The sequence below is a fragment of the Aplidium turbinatum genome, chromosome 13 (assembly GCF_918807975.1).
Source record: "Aplidium turbinatum chromosome 13, kaAplTurb1.1, whole genome shotgun sequence".
NCBI classification, from domain to species: domain Eukaryota; kingdom Metazoa; phylum Chordata; class Ascidiacea; order Aplousobranchia; family Polyclinidae; genus Aplidium; species Aplidium turbinatum.
The window spans coordinates 23,270,823-23,289,996 of record NC_137484.1 but is presented as its reverse complement, the minus strand read 5'-3'; the positions used below and the strand labels follow the sequence as shown (position 1 = coordinate 23,289,996).

The window sequence follows — 19,174 nt, the reverse complement described above, 5'->3', positions numbered from 1 at the left end:
TTGACATGTTTAGTTTTATGCTGCTTGAAAGTCAAGATGCCATTTTTTATTTTTATGAAAAACAGAGTTTTTCAGAAAAATAAATGGAACTTGTAAATTAGCACATGGACCCTATTTAAACTGATTTGAAAACGGGCAACAAAGAACTTAACAATAAGTGCAGGGTGTAATACAACCTCGTCTCATGGCTTACTAATCGTTGTTTGAGTAATTCTCTCCTTTAATAGATGATCATTTCAGTTTAATTATATCGGATTGCGCCATGATCTAACCAACAGCTGTACGGTAACTCACAATGCATTGTTTGTACTTTTCATTCACTCTGCTTGTTTGTTTATATGTAGGGCTATTGAAAGAAAACAAATTGACTTGAGAGCAAACTGGTTGGAACGCCTGGTTAATCTAATTAAAAAATAAAGAGCCCAAAATGTAGATACCAAACTCATGTTCAGCAAACAAACGTTTCAAAAACTATATTGTCTTCATCTTCAGTGTTATAAATGTAAGCAATCCCTGATGCCGCTTAGGTTTAAATTAAATGGCGACTGACGTCACAAAGACTCATCAACAAGCTAATGAGAGCGAAAAACGTAATAGAAGTCAGGTTTTTTCATGAAATGATACGTAAAATGATTTTACGTTTTTCGCTATCATAATAGCTTGTTGATGAGTCTTTGTGACGTCAGCCGCAATTTAATTTAAACCTAAGCGGCATCAGAGATTGCTTACATTTATAACACTGAAGATAGTATAGTTTTCGAAACGTTTGTTTGCTGAACATGAGTTTGGTATCTACATTTTGGGCTCTTTCTTTTTTGATTAAATTGACTTGACTTATTCATCCTGATTCTTCCAAAGCTGACTGGCTTAAGAAGTAAGAAGTGGCGCCGTAAACGCAGTTGTTCCATGCTCTCTTTTTAGTCTTTGCGGCACTTTTTCTGCACGTGCACGCCGTTGATGTGCTAACGTGAAACCACAGTGAAACTGTCAGGTCACAGGCACCAGTAAAGGCATGCGCAGTTGGTTGATAGGTTAGTGAAGTCAGAACTTTTTTGATTAGTTGTGTGTTATTTATCTAAAAGAAAAATAACTGAAATAGCTTGACAGCTTAGTGGAGGCAGATGTTATTTTAGATTGATTGTGTTATTTTGCTTAGCAAAAAGGTGTTATTTATCCAAAAAAAGAGTAGCCCTAACCAAGGTAGTTTGTAGTGTTGGGCGATATATCGAATTTTCGATACGATACGATATCTTTTCAATATCGATATTTATTTCAATATCGTTCGATATTTTAACTATTACAGCCCTACCTTGTAACTGCAAACCCCTACAAAAACGTTGCCGAGGCCAAACGACAAAAGTTGAAATTGCCGTGGCAATTGCTGTGAACGTTTATTACGAAAAAAATTGTACCAAAACATGTAAAATGAAAAGCGAAAAATATACTGGAGTAGTCTATCACGACCGCACTGTTTGATTTGTTGTGATGTAATAATACCAAAAGTAGCGATAAACCGAACAACGCGATACGCACGCTGTTACGGTATTTCACGTTGAATAACTCACGGAGAGGAAAAGTAAGTTAATTTTGGGTTGATTCAACGTTAGAGTCGGCACAAATCAATTTAATTTTTCCGGCGGGTTATATTGCGTAACAACAATGCCCAATAAGAATTTTACGTTTGTTTTACATTAATTCGACGTCTAGCGACGTTGAATTATCATAAAATAACGTTAATTGCTCAACCAAGTACCGGTAACAAATTAATAGCTCCCTGCGAGAAGATTGTCTCGATTTACGTATGCACTATAACATAATTTCGGCACAATTGGGATAGGCTACTGCGAGCAACACAAAGTCTGTTTGATGAAGAACTAGATGTCAGAATCGGAATCATCAGATGCTGTATCGGAGGATGAGTTTGTCGTGTCATCACTGGAATCAGACAAATTAAGAGGCTCATCACTTGGCTGTAAATCTACACTGTCTTCGCCGTTCACAATGAAGCGTCTACGTTTTGCCGCTTTTGTGCTTTGATACCCATCCACACGCCTCTTTCGCAGAGCTCCATCAGGGTGTTGACTAAGGAGCAAATCTATGGCTGTGGCATAACGACTGGGAAGAATGTCTAATTGTCTAATCCTAACCTTACAAGCGCTCGTGTGGCCTCGGCATTTTTATTGCCGACGCTAATGCGCCATTCATGCATCTGCGTCGGCAATCACCTCAGCATTCAGCAATCCGACACTAATTTCGAAGACTGAGAAGCTCTTTTCTTAATTAGAACAAAAATATCGAAAAGTATCGAAATATCGAATATTTTTTCAAATATCGTATCGTTTTGTTTTTTTCAATATCGCCCAACACTAGTAGTTTGACACATTTTCTGTGACTGAGTGTGAAAAATTTTTGAACTAAAAAAGGCTGGTGCAGCAGTATCGTCTTCAAAATTTTAGCATATTTTTATTACGGCAAATTTTTTTCCTAAGTACAATTACGGATTGTGAAATGGCGTCAGCAATTGCCAAAGAGAAACCACAAGACAAAATAATTGCTTTTCGGAAAATAACATTCATTGTTCAATAAGAAAATAATGATCGTTGCCATCGTTCTCAAATATTGGCGGCTGCATAAAACAAGGATGTAAGATTGGCTAGGTAGTCTAATATTAGCGGTAATAGATGTCATTAATGCTAAACTATCAACCAACTGCGCCTGCCTTAACCAGACTGTCAATCAAACTGCTGCGCCAGCCTTCACTGATGCCTGTGACCTGACAGTTTCACACTAGCACAGCAACGGTATGCACAAGAGAAGTGCCATAAAAACAAAAACAAAGAGCAAGGAACGGCTGCGTTTACAGCGCAATAAACGTAGCCACTTCCTAAAAAATAACCATAGCTTTATGGCATGAAACAGCTTAATCCAACTTAGATATCACAAACATAACTTGTTTCTGACAGTACACAAGGGTTGACTGGCCTTCAATGAGCAACCCAACATCGGGAACTCCCACTCTTGCATGTACAGCAAACACGTCCACCAACGGGTGTGACTTTTGTGAGAACTAGTCACTCTCCGCTGCAGCTTCTCATTTCCAGATATTGTTGTTTCCCTGGTCTAGCCTAATTACTTCTTAACTTTATTTTTAATTTCAACAATGCTGTCGCTTTGATTAGGTTTAACAAATTTGGCAAGGAATGGGCAGCTAGGCTAAAGTTTCTTGAGTGAATCGCTTGTTGGATACTTGCGGCCACTGCATGCTTAAAGAAGGACCTTATCTACAGTAAGTACGGTACCGTACCGGTGGCGGTACTTCTTGCAAAGCTGCAATAAGCAATTAGCAAAAGCAATAACAACCAGAGTTGCCAGAGCCTACAAATTTTTCCAGCCAAAGATGCCAGATAATTAATTGATTGATTGAATCTTTATCTTCGGACTGTAAAAGCTTCTTGTAGAGCTTAGTCTTGGCAGTTTCGCATACTTGTAGAAACTTTTGACGCAGGCCCGGTCACTGAGATTAATAAAGTGAACTTTTCCGATTGTTGAAGTCTTGTTACCGGGAAATTAAAAGTTTTCTTGCAGATTACAGCTTCATAACAGTCCATGAAATTATTCACTATTGTGCCAGATTTTATTTTGTGCATGACATGAAATGAGCAATAGTTTCGGCGTGCACCGAAGTTCTAAATGCCATTGACATGAAATTAAAAATGTCGTTTAGAAATTTATCACGTTTTTGATTCACTTTTAGAACTGTGTATCAAGGCTGCCAGGCGGCCTAAAATTTAACTGTAATTTTTTTGATAAGTTGACTTCAGACCGGATCAGATCTTACAAATTTGCAAAACTATCGTACCATGACCGAAGCGGATCTTGCAGTTAATTGTCAGATTAAAACTTGATTAGGGTTTTCCTGAGCACTCATAAGCTTTTGGCCACGTACTAATTCCATCCTAATAAACACTTTCTTAAAGTTAAAATCAGCAAAACTTTATTGAATGTTATGCAAGAAAACGCAAAGGAGCAAAAAAAATACATAGTAGCAGGCCATAACTTGTGCTAAACAATTTCAATCTTACAACAAATTTCTTAAATGAAGATCTAATCAAAAAGCAAATCAGTCAAGTTTTACATTGATTCAACGTTTGCAGATGTAAAATGTAAAAACAGCTGATTTTGCTGTCTGTAACTCTATCAAAAATAAACGATTGATCAGCTGTGAATGTGATGCAGCTTAAGATTTTAGAAACTAAACAAAAATGTCTTGGCTGTTTTTTGAATAGAGCATGGGCTTGCAGAACACGAAGTAATGTAGAGAATGAAAGTTTGTTCGGTGTGCTAAAGCATGTAGCCTACATACAACCAAGGCAGAGCAATTCATAAAAAACGAGAAAAAGTTGAAACAGGCCTACTTGTGTTCCAACAGCCGTAGTCAAAACACCAATTCAACAACAACAACAACAACAGCGTAGGCTACAGCCTCGATCGCGCCTAAAATTTGTAAAATAAAAAAATATAAACAAGAAGTTGCGGATGATACGAAACTTCGTATTCAGCAAAAGTATAAACAATTTATGAAGTTAGCCAATTGCAAGGATTTCCACATTGACTGATAAAGTGGACTAGCCTACAGCTGGTACGCCTTGGCGACTTTAAACAATGATCAATGGTCAGAGCGCACGTCACTCATGACGTAAGCTTGCTTCATTATTCAAATTGAATGACGTGAGATTTCACGAAGAAATGTCAGTGACGTCATACATGGGTGTCGACAAATTGGATCGCTTGTTTTGCCGGATAGTACATGACGTCATCGGTGTCTTCAAATCCACACTGCAAAAAAAAAAAAAGTTTATTGATATTTAAAACAAAATTACTTAACAACAACAAAAAATAATAGAAATTTTTGATCTAAAATCTATCAGCTTATTGCTTTGCAACACATCTTCATTTTAACATGGAAACACAAGCAACAACAAAAATCGGAAGCTAAAGTATTATATTTGGAGATAAACAGGAAAGAAGATACAACTAAACTATAAAGCAAGCCAAGCAAATACTCGCATATAGGCTCGATTGTAGAATTTGCATAAAGTTGCGTAGTTTAGTCGAGGCTAAAAAGAAATAAACTATTATCGCAAGCACCATCAACAAAGTGACAGAAATCTTAGCCTACATAACAAAGCATGCATGACGCCATAGGACAGCACATTCAACTTAGATTAAAGAGTTCAAGCGCACAGAAAAACGATAAATTTACAAATTGTTACACACCCTATCGTGGTACAACCATTTTATCAAAACACCAGATCATAAATTTGAAAGCTGTTTCTGCAATTTTAGATCACATTCCGAGAAAATTATTAAGAATTTTCACTTTAAATATGTTACAAAGTTTTATACCAACATTGGACAAGTCCATGCAGTAGACATCAAACATAAATACAAGACACACATGGTGACGACATAAAGGATCATTACCAGAGGACAATGCCAGAGAGAGATCAGATGTTGGTTGAAGTAAAGTCCTTCCTCAGGGATCCGAAACAAACATTGGCTTTTTCGAAATGTACATAATAATCAATGCCAAGGAAAGCAGATCAGAAGAAGGTATATGAATAAAAAGTTAGACAGGCACTATCTATTGCAAGCTAGCCACTGCAGACAATAACGCAAGAAAAGTTTTTTTTCTTAGTATTTGCTTTACAGTGGATTTAGTTTGAGTTTCTGGACTCCGTTGCAAATGATTGTTCAAATTATTGTGGATGAAACAACACAAGTGAGAAGGAAAACGATTACAACATAACAATTTCGTTTATTTACTTCACGATTCTTTCAAGTAGCTTCTGAACCACAAGTAATTTACAACCGATGAACAATACGTCACTTCTTCAACGTTTATTGTGTGCACCCACAGAATTATACATTCCAATCATCACAAGCGATCTTACGCAATCAAATAACTACGTAAATTGATGACGCAATCAAATAACTACGTAAATTGATGACGTGCAATTTCATTACTTAATGTTCGCGACGTCAGATGATGTTAAGGTGGACAAAACAGCCAAGTTCATAATCAAAGTTTTACTTTAATTTGAAGACACGAATCTTAGTTGTTTCTGGTAGACCATTAAAGTCCACTTTCCCTTGGCTGAGCAGTGAACAACCCAACATTAGAAATTCGAGCTTCTTTTAAGAAAATCAATAGTGCGTTCACAAAATATCGAAGCTTTCTATAAATAGATAACTCTAATATTTCTGACAACGAAAAAAATAAAGGTTTTACAATAACTGATGTAGGCCTACCAGTAACCTGTGCATCAACTTATGCTTTCAAATTGTTTTCATTTCACTCGTTGGAATAAAGAAATTAGTTGACGTCCACGCAGGGGCGGATCTAGCAACTGTTTTTTGTTTTTGGGAAGGAGGGAGATTTCAACACGTAAATGTTTCAAACACAATGTGCCAGTTGCATACAAGTCTACATTCCACTGACCTTGCAAAAACACCTTAATAACAGTTACTTTTCTGCGTTTTAAGTTCAATTGCCCCAATCATTCCCCTGGATCCGCTACTGTGTCGACGATAGGTTTCTATATCATCGTGAAAGGTCCGTCCTGTCGGTTGTAGAAGGTGATAGGCATGGGAGGTTCATTGGGCATTCTGGGTCTCTTTCCCACTTGCCCCGGTTTTCGTGGGTAAAGCATCGGGAGTTCTCGTTGTTTTTCGGCTGCTTCCACTAGTGCTACCTCAGAGCCGACGTCATCGAACGACACGTCATCGACATCTTCGTAGTGTACAAACAAAGGTTTTCGCTTTCTTTGTTTGCTCCCGAGATTTTCTTTCCCAATTTCTTCAGGTAGTTTGACCCTGTAACTATTACTAGAAAAGTTGCTTTCTAGAAAGCCGACTTTCCTTTCACTTACATTACTGGCCAGTCCACTGTCCACCAAGTCGGTCCGGAGCCGTCTAGCAAGTTGTCCATCAGGCAGTATGACGCCATCATCGTACTGCATGACCTGCTCCCATTGGTCACCAAACCTGCCGTTCTTGTTACTCGATGACTGGTCAAAGCTTCCATTGTTCTGACCGACCAACCGGTTCGTGCTGCGGTTGAACACATCAGCGGAGTAGGATCGGTTGATGCGGCCATCATCCAACATGTTGTGTGTCGTCACAGGGTAGCTCTGTGATGTCATAGTCCTCACATTAGATGATAAAAGCCACAGATAAGTTAGCATCACTTTTTAATCTAGCTGTCAAACTATTATTTGTTTGATAATTCTGTATCACGCTTAGGCTATGTCTCAATATCTACAAGCAAAAAAATTAAATATTTGCTTAAAAAATCAGTTTTACAAGTTACCAATGTATAGCATATCAGATTGGCTGATCACTTATTTTTATTGCCACCGACGTTACCAGGCCATCAAACCTCAAACTTACTCGAATTTTTATACCACCAGCCAATGACAAGTGAAAATTCATAGTTGATAAACCGTTATGCTCAGAGGGATAATTGAAATAGAGTGAGCAATCAAACCACTCCTTAGGGCTTAGGCAATTTAGTTAGCAAATGGATCGCGGATGATGATCAGAATGATGATGATGATCATAATCAAGGTCCATGAGTCGTGGTTAATTATAAAAAAAATTTGGTGATGGTTGAATCAAGAGTGTAGCTTTTTTCGGCCGTTATAAGGCAACCTGAGAAAATTGGTGAAAATGTGAATTGGCTTCATTCAGCACAATACCAACATCTACATACTTGGATGCTATAATCATGGAGTCTGTTGTCCAACGGAAAAGCTGAAACTCCTGATATCGATCCCAGTGACTGTTTTCCAGCTGATGGGTACTTTGGAGGGGAGTGCTGGTATAAGTCTCCCTTGCTCATTCTGCGCATTATAAGTACCAGAACAGCGATAATGATAACCATGGCAACCAGGGCCATGACAAGAATGAACCACGTTCTCTGGTAGACCGGAACGGATAACAACTTATCAGCATCATCTTTGTCGATTGGAACATCTTCTTGGTCAGGTACCAGAATTCCTGTGAGGTATTGTATTTACGTTATGATATTACGATTTGTACAAGTTTTTAAAATCTACTTTAACACATATTCAATAAACTCATGTCAAGCTTAATGAACTCATATTTGTTAAGTCTTTACTGTCCGAAGATAGAAGTCTTCAATTAGGAAACTTATGTTTCGTTTAATTTAGCAACATAAAAAACTGTAACAAAAGCAACAATGGAAATCAAAAATTCTTTGTTTTGATTTCGTTTCATTTTGAACAAATAATTTAGTTGCCGGTTATAGATCGTAAGTTTACATAACACGCACACCATTAACACGCACACCATTAACACGCACATCATTAACACGCACATCACAGATTTGTATACAGTTCAGATTACGAATGTTCATTGTTCAGCGCCAAAAGATTTCAAAACATATCCCTTGGTCGCAAATTTTTCTTAACTTTTCATCATGTCGTTTTATTTAACATTAAATTGCTGTGTAACAATGTATCGGAATTGCGTAGTAGGCTATAGCCATAACTTCCAGCTCTCCATGTTTTCAAGTATGGATGCAAAGACATTTCAAAAATAACTGATCAAAATAAACAAGGGGAACAGGTGTTTTGATAAATTTTATTAGAAAGTATCTCTTGTCAAATTGTTGGTATGTCATTCGTAAATACCCACCGTTGTTACCGGCCTTTGTTGTGTCATAAATGAGGACAGGAGACTTGGCCATTCCACTGTCAGCGTGCAGCGTCACTTTAAACTCATGAACTAAAAACCAAAGTAATGAAGAATCAGTTTTCGAGTCACAAACATTGAAGTTTACATCGCAAAAAAGATTCTGGCTTATTTGGAGCAGGTTTGTCGAACAACTTTTGTGTGACTAATCTATAATCATTGATCCACAAACTCATTTGATGATGGATTGTGCACTATTAAAACATACTTGAAATATAAGAGTGTTGTCATATTGACAGAAAAGTCGCATACCAGGCATGAACAGCTGTGAGTGAGAGCACTAGTGTTGCCATAACTCTTGACTGATAAGGCGTACATGAAGTAGTAAGCCGTGATCTAATTTCCTTATATTGTTCTGCACTCAACAGTAGACTACACAGCTAGCTCACAGATTGAAAGATTAAACTATAAAGATTTGTGTCAGTTCTAGAAACAGGCATTTATTTGCAAACAATCCGTATCGTGAGCAACAAAGGTTTCTTTTACCTTGAGCAGCAGTTTTTCTCAGATAGAAGAAGTCATCGTATCCCGCGTACACGTTCTCCCCTCTGTCGCTCAGCTCGTACCGCACGAGTTCGCTGTTGAGCACAAAACTATTCGGCCATCTGATTTCAATGACGCTGATGTTGTTTGCGGCAGTGAAGGGCGAAATGTACGTTGGCTCTGAAGAAAAACCAAATGTCACCAAATCAACTTAAATTTACATGCCCTGTTTGCTCTTACGTCATCAAGCGTTCAGCTTATCTGTTGCTCAATAAAGCGTTATTTTTCTTTTAGTTTACGTCAAATAGTCAAAAAAACTTCAATAAAACTGCAATAATTTTATACAAACAGGTAAAGATGGGCCAAAATAATCACAGAATAGACACAAAGATATAAATAGAACTAGAGGGAGACCGAAAAGAAGATGACGAGATGACATTGAAGATAAAATTGGCATCACTTGGATGAAAACAGCGAAAGACAGAATGGTGTGGAAACATATGTGGAGGCCATCTGCCAGCAGTGGCATGACAGGATGATGATAATGATGAATTTGATACAAATAGTCTGACAGGTGTTTGTAATAAGATGGCCTATAAATCAAACTCTAATTTCATCCACGATTAAATTTAAAACAAAATCTCATTCAATTTCTGATCTCGTTGCAACTGTAACCAGTTTGCTATTCATCGCTTTATTTTAGTTGAAACCACAATCTAACAAACATTTTTATTGTGCTGTAGGTTTCTCGACGTGCAACAGAAAGAAATGGATCAGTCACAATATAATTCTACCCTGTCATGCCCAAACTGCTACGGCGTCGATGGCCATCAAAACACGCCAACAGGTCCAAATTGGGAAAAAGCATGTAAGAAAAGATCATTTGATTTTATACTGTCCCTGGGCTGCACTATCCGGTGGTTTCAACACAGTTCACCAAACACGAGCTTCTTGTGTCAAAATAGGCCTACCATACGAAACTACCATTGTGTTGGTTTCGATTTATTCCTGGTATCAACATCTGACCAATCATAATCGCAATATCACTCACGTGACTTAGCAGTGATGACGCTGTCCCACTCTGACTCGCTTTTCCCGTATTCGTTGTATGACGTCACGTGGAAAGCGTACCGAGTGTAGGGGAGCAAGTTCTTTACGTCAGTTATGTGGTTTTGGCCGCTGTAGGCCACTCTTATGGGGCCGGGGTCGCATTCTTGAGGAAAGGGCTGGTAGGACATCGGACAGGCTTTGTGATAACGAATTTCGTATCTGAAGCAACAAGAAAAGTGGAAACTTTTAAAATTATCAACTCTGTGTTAATGGCAGATTATGAGATATTGCCTTTGATCGGGTACTACTTGAGAAAGGTAAACAAAATCAAGGAAGACAACTTTCATGCGAAGGATTCGATCCTTCACAGAGCACAGCCCGGAAGAAATGCGACAGTTAGCTGAAAATTGACAATTATACAACTTTTGTTTGTTACTATTTTGTAGGCTACCTAACTGGTGTGAAAGAATACTATTGTATGATATTGGTGAGATAAAATTGGATCTAATTCGATAGTTCCTTTTCCTCACAACTAAGGTTATCTTCTATCTCTACAATCAGTGTGGAAGGGCAGCTTAGTGTTTTTAAACATTAAAGAAATGTCTCGAATAGAATTTTAACTGGACTCCTATGGATCCTCGTTCCAACGTAATAACGAAATTTTATCTAGAAATTTGACATCGCAATCTTTAGTGTTTAGATTTAAACAATCAAGTGCAAAATGTTGCCAGTTTCAGCTGCTTGATGCATGGCCATGCTTGATGTGATTTCAAAATACAGTAAAGTACTTTGATTGCTATATAATACCTCAAGATCTGCCCATTTTCCTGTTCAGGGCTACTCCACGATAGCGTCACGTTTTTGGGGTTCACTTGTGTGACCTGGGGTGGGGCTTGTCCACTAGGCGGCGCGGGAAGTGTGGTAACAAAATCGGGGAGTCCTTTCGTGCACATCGATTCAAGAGTGCATAGTTCAACAAGGATCTGGTATGTAGTGTAAGGTCTTAACCCAACCACTGTCTGGTCCCGAACCCGACTACTACTCACCTGGACAATGATAATACAGTAAGATGATGATGATAATAATACAGTAATAGTGTATTTGGGATAGCTAACCCTTGACAGAATCTCGATGACAAGTACAGTATTTTTTTGGTTGTTGAAATATTTCTATTTGCTCCAATTGTTATCCGATGCTATCATAAAATCGAATCATTAAACGCTAAAAGCTCTCAATTATGTTATGTGCAAAAGGATATTAAAGTTAAACTTACCCTTGTCAGTTGAGTGGAGCTGCTGTTCTTTTTCATGAACACGTGATAAAACCGAATCACTCCATTGGCCGATTTCGGTTCGGCGGAAGTGACGCGAACAGAATCCGATTTGATGTCATAGAACAATGGCTTGGGCACGCCGCTTGGTGGAGCTTCACCAGACCTAACTGGGGATGACCAGGGGCTTGGGGCTTTTCCTGCCACATTTTGTGATACTACCTGGTATTGATATTGTGTGTATGGAGACAAAGACACATCTGTTACAAAAATACATCAATTTTAGAAACGTATTTGTAACCGATTCAGTAGACCTCTCAGTTGACTTCGATGGATTATTATTGTTGATGTTTTTATTTGCTTATGCTTGTCCGCCCCGTTAGTCCCCCGCTAGTCCGCCACGTTAGCTCAGCGGTTACGCGCCCAGCTCAAGATCACGCTGCGCTTTTTCGACTCTCGGGGTGTGCGCTTGAGGAATGCATTTTCAGGACTGCTCTCCATTCAGCGGCACCTAGTGAATGGAATAATTCCCCAGCAACAACACTTCAACAATCGGAAACTTCACTCTGCCAATCTCGGAAACCTGCCCTGCGTCAAAAGCCTCTATAAGTATGCGAAACTACCAGGAATAACCAATCAAGACTTTGTCAGTCCGAGGATAAAGATTCAAGACCAACCAACCAACTTCTCCAGATGCTGCAAAAACCGCCTTTACGGTGTCAAAAACTTTATGAACAAATCATACAAGTTTCCGAACTTGGTAGAATGCATTTACTTGTTATGTTTAGTAACGTTACCGCAAAAACAACGAAGAAAGTTCCGGGAGTTACATTGTGAATATGATATAGAAATTCAATCATGTACAGTCCTCAAAATACTTTAGCAGCCCAGGTTGTAAAACCATGAAGAATCATTTCAATACAAATATGTTTATTGCTCGTACAAAACTTGTCTTCACTTCATCATTACTCCGCTTGTGAGAGAGTCGGTTCGACTTCGCCCAAGAGCGATGAGTTGTATATTAGCAAGACACTTAAAGGCAGTGGCGGATCCAGGTGGCAATTAGACCGATCTCCCCAATAAAGAAAAGTAATTTTATTCACAGTGCATTTGCAAGGTTGGATTAATGTTGATCTGCATATCATTGTGTTTTGTTAAAACTCCCCTTCTAAAGCTACTTGCTGGATCTCCCACTCCTAAAAAACTTGCCTGAAGGTGGACACGAAGATTGGCTTTCATGCCTCGCCGTCTACTTAATCTAAATCTTTAACTAAGTTGTCGGGCATTACTTAGTCTGGTTGCGATAAAAGAATCTAACCTGTGAACGAGTGTTCGGTGAGGTTAGCAATTGACTTCACTTTTAAACTTTCAGATGACATCGCTGCTGACAGGACCCGCTTTCGCTTCAGTTTGTAACCTCTAATAACCCCGTTCGGATGACGTGGTGGTGACCAAACAATGGAAAGCATCGTCTAAACAAAACATATAACAACAGCTCGTATTCCTAGAAAATCACTTTATCTGGTTCATATCTTCATCAGACAGAGTACGGATCTGACCAGATCTGGTAAAGATATATACCTAATAAAATGGCCCTCTGGAATCTTTCTTTCGCATTCATCAGATGAACGTTGTAACTACAGTTAGAAAAGATAATAATCCAGATAATAATTTTATATGTTATTCGCTCTGAGGGTGGCGCATTATCATGCTGCGCGAAACGTCGGTGAAGCAATAAATCAACTTGTTTGTTTTTGCGATTACTTTCACTTTCATCAGATGAACGTTGCAACTAGTGCTAGAAACGATAATTGTCCTGATGAACACCCAAACTTTTCAGTATTCAAAAACATTAGTCATCAAATTAAGCTTTCCCAAGTTATTCTACAGAAATGATTTCCTCACGGTAGGCTAGTGTTAACAGGAGAGGAGCAAGGGTACTTTTGGGCCCGAGTTAGGGGCGATTTTAGCAGCCCCAAATTTTTGCATAGGGCTGCTAAACTTAGAGTAAACTCGGTTTATTATTTGAAGTCCAATTATGGTGTAAGGCATTTGCATTCCCTGAGTATTACTTATTTCTTAGAAGCAACTTTGGTTAGTGGACAAATTCACTTTCTGTTTGGACTTGTTAGTCATTTTCCTTTCCTTGAGGAATTTAATGCCTTGTTTTTTTTTTAGAAGTGTTGCTTTAGAGGCCCAGGCCTTTCATTGGTGTCGAGCCCACAATATCCTCTCAACGGCCTTGATTGCACGTCAGGGCTGTGGTGTCGTATAAAGTTAACGTTTGACAACGATAATGTGACGTAACAAGGAAAACCTTTATCTAGTTAAGTGCTTCATGGTGACCTCATAATGACTTTTAAAACTATTACCTGATCCGGATAAGGAAGTGTGACACGTGGCGGCATCTGATTGGCTGGTGGTGACTCCAATGTTCGCTCCAGCGATCTTTCGCTCATAGCGCAACCTTGAACGGTGCAAGCTCGAACCCAAAACAAATAATCTTCAAAATACTCGAGTCCACGAACGTTAAAGGCGAAGACAGACCCAGTGAAGTCATAAAACTGAAAGGATGAAAATGTTGCTTCAAACTCATGCTCCCAGCAAAATCAAAATTAACGTTGATAACGACTGAAATGAGACACACACACAAACTTTAATCAGGAAATTCGCAATCTTCATAACAAACATAAATAAGTTTATTACTTTGCATGACAAATCTAACAACTTGCTTTTCTGGCCAAACAGAATGCGTGAAAAATTTCAGTAAAAACGTCAATACGCGATACAGTCTAATGTATTGTGACGTAAGTATTGAATGGAGACAAAGAAGAAACGAAATTGAACAACAATAATGTCGCGTCATGAGTCTGCACCTTTTCCTCATAAGTCGTGGTGTGCCTGACGTAGAGGGTGTAGTTAGTGACGACGCCATTCGGGTTCACCGGGGCTTCCCATTGTGCGCGAATAGAAGATGATGACGTAGCTTCCAAACTAGGAGATGCCAGGCCCGATGGAGCAGAGGGGTCAGTGGTCACAGACACAGGGGGGTCACTTTGCACACTACCTTGACTATTGAACGCAATAATGTGGTATGTGTATTCGGTACCGGCGTTCAAACCGAAGTCGTGATATCTGAATGATATAATCAAACATTTTGATCGGAGTAAATTATGCAAAACACTTTTCCTTTTTTTGAACACTTAAATTATCTTTGCATTGTCAAAAAAGGAAAAACTTGAATGTATAAATGTTGTTCTTAAACACACCAGATTTTAGACATTTTATATGATTTTAAACGAACGATTTATGAGCGCTATCAAGATAAGGTGCATGTTATCATTAGAAATTGGCAACACTGCAAACATATGTTGCTTCCCAGAAACTTCTTTTACGCTTGATTGCAATACATGAATATTATATATAAAACAAAACTATACCTCATAGCATGGCAGCATTATTATCATTCTATTCTGTAAAACTCGAAATGTTCAGCTGATTGTTCCAATGTTGTGGTACTTTCCCCGTTGCCTTTTCACAGCTGTGAGTATTGCGCAACGTTAAATCTTAGTTCCCCTATTTACCTTGAAGCGCCTCCATTGTTGACGTAGACCAACTCATCATTTCGATGAACTTCATACCGCAAGATGACACCATTGGGTTCTTCTGCAGGTTGCCAAATCACCTGAAACAAGCGCGTCAATTGGACACTTCGTCATTTGACGTCATAACAAACTACATGCATGAAGCGACCGCCATTCCAGCTCCTTTATCCTCATCTTAATAATTTCACGAATTATACGTTTTGTCAATTGTTAACATATAGAAACGGTGCGTTGATAAATTTCAAGCATCGTTTATTTAGGACATTTTCGTTCAATATTCTTTCTATTTTTTAATTTTCTTTCACCAAGAACTTGCTTTGTTACACTCAGAATCCTAAGCTGGTAGAAATGAAGTTTCAATGAGTTATCGACTTAATTTGACGTTTTTTAAATGAAGAGTTTTTTGAGGTAACATGTCGCCCTTAAAGCCTACCTCAATGGAATTGGGACTTGTTACGTGTAATTCTGGGCTGGCCATGCCACTAGGTGGAGCTTCTTGTGTTGTGACTTCCGCATCGTCGCTCTCACGACACCCACTCCTTGTGCAGGCTTCAACATTTAAAATGTAGGAGCTGTAACAACATGGGAACGAATATGACTGCAATGTTTCACTTTGCAGAAAAAACACCGTCAGTAATAATACTGGAACGAACCAAAATGTACGCACCAAATTCATGTTCAACAAATGTTTTAAAAACTAAACTGTAATGAAGCAGTTCTTTTCATTGTTCAGCTAACTTGCCATAACTTGCACTTACTATAGTTAGGAAAAAATATACTAATTATATCACCATTGCTTCTACCTGTACGGTTTCAATCCTGCCACCACTACGTTGTTATCCAGCCCTTCATATCGAACCACGTCGTCCACTAGGAGGCGGTATTGGGTGATTATTCCATTCACAATATCGGGGCTTTCCCATGAAGCCTCAATCGCAGACGAATTCAAGGAAACTAAAAATAATTCGAGAATCATTTTTATCACATCGTTCTGAGCAATCACATACCTTCAAGTTTTCCAATGGGAGGGTAAATGAATCGGGGTATGGGTACTGTGTTATATTCATCATCTAAGATGTATTTTGATACAAAAATAAACCAAAGCGAATTTACCGACACAGCTCATGTGAGCTCCCTACAATGTGCTAGAGCTCATTTTTCCAGAGTTGTGTTGTCATATTTAGCCACCCCTTGTTTGGATATTTTCTGGCGAGGTCACATAAAATCGAAATGATTTGATTTTTGTTTCTTCTTAGTATTTAGCATTGAAAGGAACTTAGAACAGTAAGATGTTCGGCTGCGCTTCTACCCGACTACACTGAAACTATTTACCTTGTCAAGCGCCGAGAGCGATGAATAACTTCGATAGCTGTGGCGCCACTGAAAACACACTTTACAGTATAGCCTGTCATTGTTTGATCACAATTTGTCGTTAGTATTGTCGCAGCCCACCTGCATTTGGTGCTTTCACGAACAACGGCGCTTCTTCATAGGTCCTCATGGTGGTAACGTCACTGGTGGTGCACCCTCCGGCAGTGCATGCGGTCAATGTGTAGCCATAGATTGTGTAAGGCTGAAAAGTAAACGTCACAATCGGCTCTTTGTGACAAAATCTGTCATCTCTGATTGTTGCAACGTTCGAAATAGTTGATAACAATCGATTTGCAAGGAAACGTTGAAGACTTTAGTTGAGGAAGTAGTTAAGTTATGAACCGGAGAGTTCTATTGTTTTGAAAAGTCATAACAAACTTTATAGCTATTGAAAGGCATTGCGCGAGGTGTTTGAAGTAATCAAGGATTTTTTGGAACATGACTTAAGATGAACTACACAACTTCAGCACCAACTCAGTAGTTCAAAATCGTGACTTAAGCAAAATGGTTGAAACGTCTGGTCAATCTAATTCAAAAATAGAGCCGGAAATGTAGATACTAACGCCATGTTCAGCAAAAGTTTCGAAAACTAAATTGTTCTCATCTTCAGTGCTATAAATGAAAGCAATGCCCGATACCCCTAAGTTATAAATTAAATTGCGTCTGACGTCACCAGGGCTAATCAATATCAATCTTTTTTTATCAATCCACTGCCAGTGCCAGTTAAAACAATGATCTGTTTAAACTCTAAATCATACTTATATTTTGTAGTAGTATTATGGTAGTTTCATACACTCAAATCGTAATGATCCAGACAATGTCTCTTCGAGTTAGTTCCCACTACCTAAAGCACAGTTTTTTAATTATGAAAAAGGTAGGCCAAGCTGAAAGCAACTCACTCGCAGGTCTTCATCAACAAAATGGAATTGGGAAACTGGAAAACTTAAAGGCGGAGTGTTATTCCGTTGTATCCGGAACGTTTGAAGGTCACCGTTGTTCCTTTCCGGAAGTTCCCATGTAACTACCAGAGATGTAGGACTTTTGTTGGAAGTATGCTCCAATGTAGGGGGCTTTACACCCTCTGGAGCCCCCTGGCGAGTTTCCGTGAACACCCATTCGCTTACGACAAATCTACAAGAAATGTAAAGACAAAGGCATTCAAGTGTCAGATGACGTAGACTATGTGGTCGTTTAATAATAATAATAACAATATTTATAAAGCGCCACATCCACAGTCAAACTATGCTCCTGGGCACTGTACATGACAATGGTGATAATTAATACGGTAATTTCAGTCATAATGTTCATTGAAATAGAACGTTTTCAAGCGAACTTTGAATTTATTCAAATTTTCAGCTTCTTGTATACAAATAGGCAAACAATTTTCGTTACATTTACTTACTTAAACCAATCTCGGCACTTATAAATAAATAGTAGGCGTGCATTTATCAAAAACAAGGCAACACAACTTTGACTTAGACTGGTCAAGTCTACACTGTGAAAGACATTCACAACATGGCCTAAATGACTTACAGTGTTGACAACTATTTTAAGTCAAATTTGTGTTTTCTCTGATTAATGTATTTTTTGTCATAAAAAAAGGATAAACATCTCATTAACGGGTTTAATATTTATTTTTTCACAAGGATTCCGAAAAGCGTAAAAATATTTAAATTACTCTCCCGTAGCAATACAAAATGTAGCAATGTAGCCTATGTCATACATTTTATTGAATTACATTTTTAAAGGATTCGGTTAGTCATTCCGTGGAATCTTTATTCACATCAAGCTGACAAAGTTATCCCTCTGACATAATTAAAGTTTCAACGTCTGTCGTGTTTGAATGATTGAAACAGACCATTTTCTATTTGTAGGTAAACACTCGATCGAGCGAGGATAGCTGCTCTGGAAGAAATGCCATGGCCCTCTTTAGGGTTACGGCTTCTGAACGGATGACGTAGATATACGCATTTTGATTGTCGAGAAAAAACTGGCTGCCCTTTACTGTACGCACAACTTTTAATGCATCTTTATTTTAGCTTTGGCAACATTATTACCTTATGTTGTGAATTGGAGAGATCTCTATAGAAAAGATGAATGCAGAAACAAAATACAAGCAAAGAATCAAGGATGTTGATTTTTTTTTGAAATTAAACGTATCTCGCAGGTCAAGAATGATAAAAAGAAAGCCGTGCGCAAGTGGTAAAGCAAGGCTGGAGACATTGGATGCTCACCCCGCATTTGTGCTTGTTTTGATGCGGTAGCCATACTTGTTGAACGGTTGCAGGTCCACGTCGCTGTAGTTGTAAGATTCGAGCACGGGATTGATGACGTCATAGACGATCGTGCCTTCGTCTTTTGCGTCATCACCGTCGATTTGCCGTCTCGAACGCGTTTTCGTAAAGTCAGCATCGGGCCATGCATCGCCGTCCATTACAAACGAATCCCATCCGGCCTTGCTCTTGCCCCCAAACCAAAATGAAGAATGTGTATCGGAATACAGCGCTCGCTTGCGGATTAAATGCTGGGTCTGTAATTGGTTGAAAAAATATTAAAGATATGAAACATTAACAATGAAAAATTCCAAGCAAAATTAAAACTTAAACTTGAAAGAAAA

General features: G+C 38.6%; 1 protein-coding gene across 1 annotated transcript in view; it reads right to left on the bottom strand.

The window, feature by feature from the left end:
- Positions 1 to 4,018: 4,018 nt before the first annotated feature.
- The window catches only part of LOC145781757 (usherin-like), a 78,193-nt gene continuing 63,037 nt past the window's right edge, over positions 4,019 to 19,174 (bottom strand). Inside the window, exons 63-79 of the mRNA XM_082593428.1 lie at positions 18,792 to 19,087; positions 17,457 to 17,688; positions 16,639 to 16,759; positions 15,990 to 16,140; positions 15,620 to 15,758; positions 15,166 to 15,266; positions 14,458 to 14,716; positions 13,954 to 14,145; positions 12,900 to 13,053; positions 11,585 to 11,841; positions 11,119 to 11,357; positions 10,313 to 10,530; positions 9,265 to 9,441; positions 8,722 to 8,811; positions 7,775 to 8,061; positions 6,933 to 7,193; positions 4,019 to 4,836 (exon numbers count right to left, since the gene is read on the bottom strand). Of these exons, the coding sequence (XP_082449554.1) occupies positions 4,759 to 4,836; positions 6,933 to 7,193; positions 7,775 to 8,061; positions 8,722 to 8,811; positions 9,265 to 9,441; positions 10,313 to 10,530; positions 11,119 to 11,357; positions 11,585 to 11,841; positions 12,900 to 13,053; positions 13,954 to 14,145; positions 14,458 to 14,716; positions 15,166 to 15,266; positions 15,620 to 15,758; positions 15,990 to 16,140; positions 16,639 to 16,759; positions 17,457 to 17,688; positions 18,792 to 19,087 (3,252 nt within the window). The 3' untranslated portion in view covers positions 4,019 to 4,758. The remainder of the gene's footprint in view (positions 4,837 to 6,932; positions 7,194 to 7,774; positions 8,062 to 8,721; positions 8,812 to 9,264; positions 9,442 to 10,312; positions 10,531 to 11,118; positions 11,358 to 11,584; positions 11,842 to 12,899; positions 13,054 to 13,953; positions 14,146 to 14,457; positions 14,717 to 15,165; positions 15,267 to 15,619; positions 15,759 to 15,989; positions 16,141 to 16,638; positions 16,760 to 17,456; positions 17,689 to 18,791; positions 19,088 to 19,174) is intronic.